Consider the following 11,377-nt stretch of genomic DNA (forward strand, 5'->3'; position numbering starts at 1 on the left):
CACGGTGAGATGACAGTCAAAGTGTTTATTGATTCCTATGAGAACTACATAGTGTCAAGTGCTGGAATTCAGGCAAACATAATCTATTTACCTCTATCGGACAGCCTTAAGTAGTTTCATTTAATATACTGCACCAGCAGCTGTAGTGTTTGCGTCTGTAGACACCAGCCTGAAACATAAAGTTGAATTTCTTGTTGAGGAGGGCTCTGCTATAACACCAGACTGAAACATAACATTTCATCTCTGGTTGAGGAGGACTCTACTGTGACTCCAGACTGAAACATAAAGTTGAATCTCTGGTTGAGGAGGGCTCTGCTATGACACCAGACTGAAACATAACATTGAATCTCTGGGTGAAGAGGGCTATACTGTGACACCAGACTGAAACATAACATTGAATCTCTGAATGGGGAGGGCTCTACTGTGACACCAGACTGAAACATAATGTTGAATCTCTGGTTGAAGAAGGCTCTACTGTGACACCAGACAGAAAAATAACAATGAATCTGTTTGAGGAGGGCTCTACTATGACACCAGACTGAAACATAACATTGACTCTATGGTTGAGGAGGGCAATACTGTTACTCCAGACTGAAACATAACATTGAATCTCTGGGTGAGGAGGGCTCTCAAAGAGCATGGTCATTTGCATCTCTATTTGAGCAATTGCTGAGTAGGCTTATGGGAGCTAGCATTGAAACTGCTTAAGGAGCTACTTCCTGTGCTAGGTCAGCAGATGTTGAACATAATTAATTGCTCCCTATCCTCCGGATGTGAAAAATAACAGAAAGAAAGCCTCTTCTGAAAAATCTAATCTGGATCCGGATATATTAAAGAATTATAGGCCAATATCGAACCTCCCGTTCCTCTCAAAAATCTTGAGCCATTACAGTCCAGTTTCAGACCCCATCATAGCACTGAGACTGCACTCATGAAGGTGATGAATGGCCTTGTAATGGCTTCAGATAAAGGTTCCACATCCGTCCTGTTGCTTCTTCATCTTAGTGCTGCCTTTGACACCATTGATCATTCCCTTCTCTTGGAGAGACTGGAAACCCATGTTGGGCTTCACGGACATGTTCTATCATGGTTTAAATCTTATTGATCTGAGATAGCAGTTTATATTTGTGGATGGCATGGCAAGTTAGGTTTTGGTGTTCATCAAGGCTCGGTTTTGGGACCACTATTGTATTCCCTATATATGCTGCCTCTGGATGATGTCATCTAGAACCACAATGTCAATTTGGCCAATTGTGTTAGGGCTATTGTCTTAACTGACATACAGAGCTGAAGAGCTTCCCAATGTTGAATGACAATAATTCCTGAAATATATTGGGATAATTTATTCAATTGCAACGCTCAATCCATATACTGTAGACTTAATTATCGTCCCTAAGCGTGGAAAAGAAGCACATTTCGGAACTTGTCATGTTTCAAGTTGAAACGTCATCAAATAGGCTTTCCAAAAATTTCTCCATTTGCAAATACAGCACACCAAGCTCACTGGCGCAAAAAAACATTGTGGGCTCAGTTAAAACCAGTCTTTACTTTCACGTTCTCACTCTATCCCATTTTGTTCTCCAAGTTCGTGAAATCCAATTTGTGAAGTCACCGCTTTATCACAACAACTCAAAGAGGACGGTCAAAGCAGAGATACTATACGTGTCTTCCAAAGCACATCCGATGCCTTTTCAGGGTCTCATCATACGTTGCTTGCTGAACCAGGAATTTCCGACTGGAATCCTTATAGGGCAGAAGGAATACGTTCTCCAGCTTTTGAACTCACAGTAGCCAAAGGGTGTCACAAGTTTCTAGAGCGCGATAAGGGAAGGCAACCATATTAGTTCACTAACCCCCCAAACCCAGATGGTGATGGCCAACTGCACCATACTTCTGGACTAATCCATGAGCGGGATTCCAACTCAGATCGTACAATCACGCAGTAACTGTGAGGGGATTTTACAGCTGTGCAGTGCAGGGGCTCCCCAGATGAGGCCATGTTGCATAGTAACCCTGTAAATTGTATACACAGCGGGGTCTTTGATTCACCTTACAGTGAATCAAATTCATCACACCATATAGAATAAATAAGACCGTCTTCAGAACCTATCCTCACTATACACACTGTCAAATATGAATAATGTTCAAACAAAATATACTTGTGTCATGTGAAGTAAAAACAGTGCAGGTACCCACCATGGTTTGCTGGCTTGGTGTGAACTGGGGTGTAATGGTTCTTGGACGTCCGGACAGGTGTTTCTATGTCTTTGGGTGAACCCTCCAACGCTGCAATATTTTCATTTTCTTGATTTAGTCCTTGTTGCCTCAAAATGTCCGCAAGGGCTCTGCAAAATAATAATAACAAAATGACGCAATTTAATTGTTTCTAAAAATATACAAACTATAAAAAAGAAATACTTTCCTGTCCTCAATAACAGAAAAGCATTATTCTTTACAAACCCCCGGAAGGTCTACCAAATTAATTTAGTTCTAGCTCCAGTTGTGTTAGAGGAGCTCCAAAACCAGGCACAGTGGAAAGTCTAATTAAACCCAAGGTGGTCAATAGGCCAGGTTTCAATAGTGAAACACAGTGGGTACAGATGGGTCTGTTTGTTTCTTCAGGCCACTGCTCTAAGAGAATGCACTGCTACACCAAATAGGAATCTAAGTCGTACCATGTTGCCAATTTTCACGGCTCGATACAGTATCTTTTGCGACTACCGTTTCTCAATGTTGGGTCCATTCAAGTAAAATGGCCAGGGTAGCGAAGCTATTGGTTTCTTCAAGGAGTAAAGGGCAACTTAACTGTGTCAAAGTCAACGTGATAAAACAACCATAGTCCACTTGGTTCCATAACTCTGTATGACTTTGGGAACTACTATGTATTAATAGCCTTTCCCTTCCAAGATGGGCACATTTTAACCATATCCCTTTCACAGACTGAGGCGACCTGGTTTTCATCGCCCCAGTTGACTGCTGTGTCTTGTGTAGCAGGAGCAAGTAGAACCAGGTCCACACGGCCGGCTGCAGCCTGTTCGGGGCCCTACATGAGATTTATGTTTTGAAGTTCCTGTAATTCTACATATTTTGCCATGAGGTAGAGATACAAAAAATACTTTTACAGCTCATTTCAAAACCTTTTGCCATTTCGGGACTGGGTGGTGATACGCTTCTTTTCAGTAATGTCCTACATTTCTACACAACATCCCTTATGATTTCTGCCATTTAACAGGAATAATTCAGGATTCCTCTACTTTCCCAGCTTGAGATAAAATTGTGGGTAGCAGTTTGTGCGCCGTTAGAACACATTTGCTATTTAACGTTTGTGCAATTCCTACATAGCATTAGACTGGCACAGCTGCCTGATCCCACAAGCTTACATTTAAATGCCACATGGATATCAGTCTGGTCGTGATGAGTAGGCTTAAGTTTGGACCTGGCTACTGTTTAACTGGGCCAATCAGTGCACTTTTGTGGATTACGGGTGTGGTCTAGGTGATGGCGAGTATGAAGCGCCCACTCACTGCTCCCAGTGCGCAGAAATAGCAACAATGGATTCTTCTGAGGAGCTTATAATCGATGTTGATCAATGTACAGTACTGTTTGGTATTGTGAATCATGGTGCTACACCATGCACTTTGTTTTCATTGTTTGAAGGTCGATCCAATCGCATTGGAATTCTCTTTTCTTAATGCCCACTGGAAATGTCCCACACCCAAACTGTTTGAATCACAGCATTAGTCTGAGCATTTCATTGCTAGTTTGAAACACTGAGTCGACAAGATGACCAGTTAATCCGCCTTTGAGTAAAGCACTTAAATCTATACTTGCATCCAGGGATGCCTTCAATAATAGCTGATCCCTGGCAGTGACAGCAGTCTTCGAGGGTGTTTTATTAGGGATTTGGAAAGTGCCAAAAAATGACATTTTCATTCTACAAGCACTTGAAACCCATGTATTTATTTAAATGATACAACCATCATCTATTGAGGGACGTAGAATTATGAAGAACAGCCGTGAAAATATAATGTCTTATAAGACTCTTCACACTGTGTCTACATGACATGGCGTAGAATGTTAATTGTTTGGTTATCAGATGGACTTGCCAGTTTAGTGAAATGGGATTTTCTTTTTCTGCAGTTATTTTTGTTTGTACATGGTCAAAACAAAGAAGCCTTGATTGTGTTTACAGATATGGGGATTTGCAATTTGCCTGCAACTGATTCAGACTGATACAGATTAAATTATTTTTAGCATGTGGTACAGATGTTCAACAAGTACATAATCTACATTCTAACCTGAATAAAACTGGTTAAAAGGCACTGGGGGGGAAATATTAAAAAACTATGTACATTTCTACTCCCAAAACAAGACAATCTTCCAAATGCAAGCTGGAGAAAGAATATCACTGTCATGCAAACCATTAATGGAGTACAAGTTGAAACTGGAGAAGAAAAATCTTAACGTAGGTGTTATTTACAGGAAATGCATTACAGACCCACAAGAGATGTTTAGTCATTCTACCTCACCTACCTTACACCCAATCTGCTTTCTCTACCCAAGATGATGGTTATTGCAGGTCAATTTAATCATTATTTTTTTAAATATAAAAGAAGATGTAATCTTATGTGCACTCAATCTGAGTATAAAGCCTCAGGTTTGCAATCCAGGTTTGCTTTAGAGAAAGTGATCAATGCAGACTAAAATCCCTGGCTTTCAACTGACATTTTGTGTGACACTGAATGTCACAGAGGAAACAGCAATTGTTCACCAAAGACTCGACATTCCTCTCACAAATGACCCCTGTTCACTGGAGTAAAGCCGAATCACTTCACAAGACCAAATACATTAACAGAAAAAGTTCCACGTTTGCAGAACCGAATCGTTGCCAAGTAAATAGATAATCCTATGTTCTACTACAGCTTTGTTGACATTGTTACAGAATGGATGTCTCAAGCCAGCCACATATATTTCTCCCCCCAAAAGAGATAATTTTAATTATCATGTGACGGGACTATGCCAAAATGATTGGTGGAAATAAACTATGCAGTGTTACCTGGTTCCTTGCTCTGTCTCATCTGTTTTTCCACCATTCATTCTGATATGGTGATGGCATTGAGCCTCTCCATTTGAAAGTATGCCCCATGGCTAGGATAGGAGAGCATTCAAGGGCCATAAAACCTCCGTCTTCTCAGTTCCGGGTATTGAGATACAGGCAGGCTCTGCTACAGCCTCAGACATTTTATTGTGTGTAGACTGATGAAAGTCAGTGGTTGGGGAGGTTGAAAAACTTTTCTAAGCTTTGTTCTCATATATTTATTTTGTCAACCAAGCTGTCAATCTGTAAGGACTCCTGTCGGACCCAGACATTTAGTAGAACGGAGAAATAGATATGTTCCCAGAAAGATATTTCCATAAACATTTGGAAAACATGCAACACATCAATACATTCATGGTATAAGTGAATTATATTTGTTTTTGTACATTCTTGGTATGACTGAACCGTCAATATTCAACCTGTGTCAAAAGTTGCCTGATGTATGGACTCCTAATTGATCCATAGAGTCTATTATCACGCAAACATGATTGAATTTGGTTATGATATTATAGATTGCCTGAATCTGTTATGTTTCTGATAGCTGCACCATTATTCTTTGACTGTGTTCAACAGAATCTTGTGAACCAGGCAAAATAAGCCATTACGGTAAATGCATTTCTAGGAAGCATCAATTGCGGTCTTTTTGCAGAGGAGGGGTGCCCTCCTCTTCAAAGACGTCACTAAGACGTCTGGCACACATCAGTCGAAAGCGGAGAGCAAGGAGAACAAGCCGGTCATCGACATTTTCCGCTCAGACAAATTGAGCCTTAGATAAAACTGAATCCATCAGGAATCATCAGTGACCAAATGGTTGGACCTACATACTCATAAGTAAGCTCTTTAAAATTAGGAGAGTATCTACCCTATCAACCGAAAGATAAGCTAAGGAGTCAGAAAAATATCCTCATCAGGTGCCCTTACAAAAATTACCAGTTGGCACTACAAAATACTGAAAATGTCTATATTCAGCAGAGTCTCTGGAACAAGGAGGTGGTTTTGGTTTTGCTCAATGTGGGAAAATTAACAATGACCATATTTTGTTTCCAAACATAAAAATAAAATGTATACCTTTTCTCCATTTTTTGGATACAAAATCAGCAAAGCAGTAAAATTATTTAAAAAATAAAAAATTTTCCCAAACTTGTAAAACTTGGTATATTTGTAGAATCTGCTTTTATGCACATTAACACTAAATTGAATTTCATTGTCATATTAAAAATTTTTTTTTTCATTTTTGGAGGGGAAATATACATACATACATCCTACAACTCCTTATTGAAATACAAAATGATCTATACAAACTTCATCTTAACACAACTGTACATGTTAACTGTGCATTCAGAGAATATAGCAAGTAGGAACCATTGGTATTAAACAGTGTTAGTGTAAGTCAACTAACAGCAGAGGCATGACGAGAAAAACAGGTGCTAACAGATTTTGTGAAAGAGAGAAAAGATTTGTGTGATCCTTGGACCTTGCCCCACACTGAATATCTGACCACCTTTACGTTCAAGCTGCATTTAACCTCACACGGAGGTCCCCTAGAACCCCCTAGATCCCAACCCTAACCATGCCCAGTTGGCTGGTGGTACAAATGATCTCTAGTGGAGCAACATACATTTTCTATGTGAGGGTTGTGCCCTGGGGAGGACTTGATTAATTGGGAAATTTGAACAAACAAATGCTACATGGACTAAGAGAGCAATCAACCTAAATTCTAATCAATGCCTTGATATTAGGAAGTCAGCGGGTCACATAAGGCAGGAGTAACAAGGCACAATTTGCCTAGTACCATATGAAATAATGAAGAGCTTGGTTTGAAAAGATACACAACTGCTACGGCAAAGAAACACTAGACCACCATTAGACAACCACAATGATTGGTGAACCACATGCTGTTTCTCCACCCGAATGGTGTCTACGGGTACTGCCTCATTATAGCCTTGAGGACACGGCGCATAGATATCAGTAAATGAATGAGATAGCTGCTTCTTTGGCATAATTCTTCATGGCAGTTAGATGAAGGTGTATCGTTTCTTAGCATTCTACTGCGCTTCCACTTGTCTTCTCAGTTCAGACTAAGGTAACGTATCGCTTATCCAGCTCAAGGACGCACTTCACTGATACAAAATGATCTAGGCTTCTAAAGTGTCATGGACAAATTCATCAGATTCCAATAATTGCACAGGCATTATGTTCTTGGTTACAAGGAATGCCTGGTTACAAGGATTGGTGCCAATTTAGTGGTACTGTAGATCGTGTTTATTTATTCATTAGATGCATAGGCTGTATTCACACAGGCAGTGCAATTTGGATCTTATTTCTACTAATTGGTCATTTGACCAATCACAGCAGATTTTCTCCGCATAGATCTTTTCCAGAGCTGATCTGATTAGTCAAAAGACCAATTAGTGAGAGAACATATCAGAAGGCAGCCTTTTGAAACACAGCCATGGGGACATATTAAAATTAATTGACACATGGATTCCTTAGCAGTCAAAGGTAATCAATCATACATATTTACCAACAAAAGGCTGATCGCAGGCTACAATAAAGTAAAATAAAAACCCAATCAAAATAAAGGAAGGTGACATCCTGTAGGTCTACGTTTTGTTGGCTGTTTGTACTGAAGCAACCTGACCCTACTCCTCCCTGACTGTTATTACGTGACCGTGAATAAGATGGCTTTTCTTGACAGAGACATTTGATTCCGTACCTGCCTCAAGCAGATTTGGGTGCTGCTGATGAAAGCAGAGCAATACTCTAACTTATGTTCAAATATGCATATGTTGTCAGGTGCAGGTACTTCATGTATATGTGTCAACAAGGTCTTAGTTGAACATTGTTGTTTGAAATGACTAGTTTACCTTTAAATACAGGCTTGTGGGTGGTGTAAAACAGATTCTTAGATGAATATATCAGAATTATATAACAGAACACTCTCCTTATTCAACAGTTGAATATAGGAGATATATAGTTGCACACCTGTGGTGGTCAGATATATTTGCATCAGTGTGAAGAATGCTTCTGATTTAGACTTCCCAAACTGTATGTTGCATTCCACTGCACATATTCGTTGGGAGATTTTTCATGTCTGTGAAAACTGATACTTATGGTTCTTATGGTGCATTTATACACGTACACACGTACACACGCCTACATGCGCGCGCACAACACGCACACACACAAAGTCTAGCTTCTTAAACTGAATGTCAGGATGACTTACCTATGGACATTCATTTCCTGAGGGGGTTTGGTTGCTTTGTCGTAGGCAACTTTGGCAGAAACTCCGAGGATGATGATAAAAGCTATGACCCCACAGGTGATGTATACCGTAGTGTTAGTCTGATCCAGATCAGGATCGTAAGTGTCACCTGTTGGTGCCAGGGATGGAGGCTGCGTTTTGATCCAATCTGGGGTGTTATAATTCGTGCAAGTTTTCTGTTCTATGCGTTTTCCTTTTTCTGCACAGCAATAGCGCAGGAAACAGCTTCCACAACAGTAGCGATGCTCAGTGTTGTTGCACTCAAACACGTTATCGTACTGACCGCTCACGTCGTAGTAGCCTAGGCACGTGTCATGGGCAGCGACTGAAGGTGCCTGGACCTGGGTGAGCCGCCGCGGAACCACCGTGGGTGCCTCGGTGCTGTTCACTTCCTTTATCTTCTGATTCCGCTTTGGAGCGTTTTTTTTCTTATTGGCTGTAGCAGCGCACAGTACGTTCAGCGGGTCCAAGTAAATCAGAAGAAGTAGAAGATGCTGTATCCCCATGATTTGAGGTTGTATGTCTTTGCTGATGCGATCGTTTGCCCCCACTTTTTAGTTATGAGCTTTCTCGGATACGAGGAGCTTCTTTACCGGGTCGTGCTCCACCTGCCAGAGACCGAGTCTAGCGCCTGTCCACAGGAGTTCATTTCCGTTACCCTTCTCCAACTGTCCACCGCTAAGAGTGTCATGCTCAGATTGAGTGAAGGATGCTTCTTGCACCAATCAATTGCAGTCGGGCGACCGTGTCATACATTGTGAAGCATCTTCCTAAGTGAAGTTCTGTGATCATCGGGGGACTTTTGGGTGGAGTAAGTGTCGTTGGAATTCAGCTTGAGAAATAAACGGAAGAATTCCCGCCGTCGTTATCAGCAAAGCTCGGTCATAAGATACAGTTGAACTCAGATTTTTTTTTTTCCTGTAGAAAAAGAAAAGACCATATATAGATGAAATAGATGAAATATCACACACATCTGAATGAGTATGAATAATTATGAATAATAGCACGTGAATTAAAACTAAAAAGCCTCATAAAACCCTTTAGTTCCAAACGACGTACTCTCGCAGACCGTCCCTCAAAACTGTTTCAGAACCACGGACAGCGCATTACTTGGCGGGCACATTATTATATGATTTACCCATGGGTTGTTTGCTTTCCATTGTCTAACTCTTTTTAAAGCTCGTAAGGCTGGCATTCAATGCAAGTTGTTTCGACTCCTGTCTTTTGACGAAGGTTACTTACTTCTCCAGTTTTATTTATTGAGTTAAAGTGAATCTATCATTCACGCAGACAAGACAACGTCAATCACCCACTAACAAAACAGATTCACTTACCCGTTGATGGTGTCCGGCAACGGGGTGTCGACTCTGCCACTGACTGAGCCAAATAAGAACCTCAACTCAGCATGAGACCCCACTCTGCCCCGGCCCGCCTCCATCCCTCACTCCCCCTCCACAGGAGCGCATCCACGTCACCAATACGGCTAGGCCTACCTGAACCAGTTAATTAGAAACCGCTCCATGACAGCAGTGCGCTTTGTCATGCCTACAGGCGGGACCCAATAATCTGGATCCTTCTACAACTGCATTAGAGCTTTCTCTTTCATAGCGCAACAAGCTGCGGTGTAAAAATCATCGCTCTACCGCACCATGTTTCATTCACTCTTGCCGGTTCACAGCATGTGGCAATTGTTGGTGCTTCTTGGCCTTTAACTATGTTAGGATAAATCCTAAAACGACTGTTTTAGTTTTTACGAGAACTACAACATTAGGCGATAGCAGAGTTTGCCTTCTGTGCACTCAAGATTTCCATTCTGATGTTCAAAGAAGTGACAATAATTTCCAAGACGTTGATATCTTATCTGGAATCCGTTTTTTTTTTTTTATGGAAAAAGAGAAAATATAGATTACAACGGAATTCCATAGGGATACTATTCCGTGAAAAGGCTTCAATATAGGTAACATACTTAAAGGACACTACAGAATCCGCAGTAGCCTAATTTTCACTCGAGGCACTGCATCATGTTCAACCTCCATGTAATTTTGTATGAGGCAGTAGAGGCAGAAACAGAACAGTGGCCTATATAATTGACACCCAGCCTCAAGTTCAGTTGAGGTTCCTAGGAGACCTTTTACAATCGAAATCTAAAAATCACAAATGTATCTTTCATGTACTTGACATTTTTCCCCATTTCATAGACTGGAGTACCCTCAATTATTTTCTTGTCAGGAAAGCAAAATATGCTTTACAACAACTGAATTAGTATATATACATCTAAAAGGGACAGTGCACTTTAATAAAGGTGAGTATTACCAATAAAGAACCAACCATGTAAATGTGCTTGGTTTAGCCAAAAGCTGATTTGTACTCATAGTAGGCTACAGTACATGCACATTATACATATAAACACAACCTAATAAGAAACACTGTCATCAGCTGACAGTGTTTGCATTTAATGGAACGACAGATAATTGATGTCTACAGCTCTGGTTCAATGTGATTCATGATCTCCATTTTCATTTAAAGGTGCAATAATCAGTGCCTTTTCTCGAGTCCACAGGCAGTATTTTCCATTATGCTGCCTTGTAGCTCTTAGAGGGCCGATTGTCTGAGTTCACAGTGTTGGATAGGGAGAACACAGCCCCCTCTGGTTACTTGTTATCCTGGATTCACTTTCCTTGTGTGTGATATGCTGGTGTACAAGCGGAGGGGCAAGGCCATGCAGGATCTTAAAGACTGTGTATGTAAATGATGTGACAATCATTTACATACCCCCCCCCCCCCCCCCCCCACACACACACACACACCTGTTGTTAATGAAGCACATGAGAGCATTTGATTGGATTTTGTACTTGGCTTTTTTCACCTTTTCCCTACTCTTGAATCTAATCCCTACTAACTCTGTGCATTCCAACAGAGTTTGGAAGCTACAGTAATATGACAAGGAGAAAGAAAAGGGCACAGGGCTTTTGATAAATGCGTTTCTTTACTGAATGCTATGGACGGCAGCATTT

General features: G+C 40.9%; 1 protein-coding gene across 4 annotated transcripts in view; it reads right to left on the reverse strand.

Moving 5' to 3' along the window:
- Window positions 1–9,768, reverse strand: part of LOC105022934 (protein shisa-6) — a 63,015-nt gene extending 53,247 nt beyond the window's left edge. For 3 of the 4 annotated variants that reach the window (XM_010891712.2, XM_010891711.2, XM_010891710.2), the window contains exons 1-3: window positions 9,698–9,768; window positions 8,325–9,281; window positions 2,197–2,345 (exon numbers count right to left, since the gene is read on the reverse strand). In XM_010891712.2, coding sequence (XP_010890014.1) covers window positions 2,197–2,345; window positions 8,325–8,869 — 694 coding nt within the window. In that variant the 5' untranslated portion in view covers window positions 8,870–9,281; window positions 9,698–9,768. Of the gene's footprint in view, window positions 1–2,196; window positions 2,346–8,324; window positions 9,282–9,501; window positions 9,559–9,697 lie in introns of those variants that run through there. The other variant, XM_020050631.2, reaches the window with a different exon arrangement.
- Window positions 9,769–11,377: the final 1,609 nt, after the last annotated feature.

This window comes from Esox lucius, chromosome 11 (genome assembly GCF_011004845.1).
Source record: "Esox lucius isolate fEsoLuc1 chromosome 11, fEsoLuc1.pri, whole genome shotgun sequence".
NCBI classification, from domain to species: domain Eukaryota; kingdom Metazoa; phylum Chordata; class Actinopteri; order Esociformes; family Esocidae; genus Esox; species Esox lucius.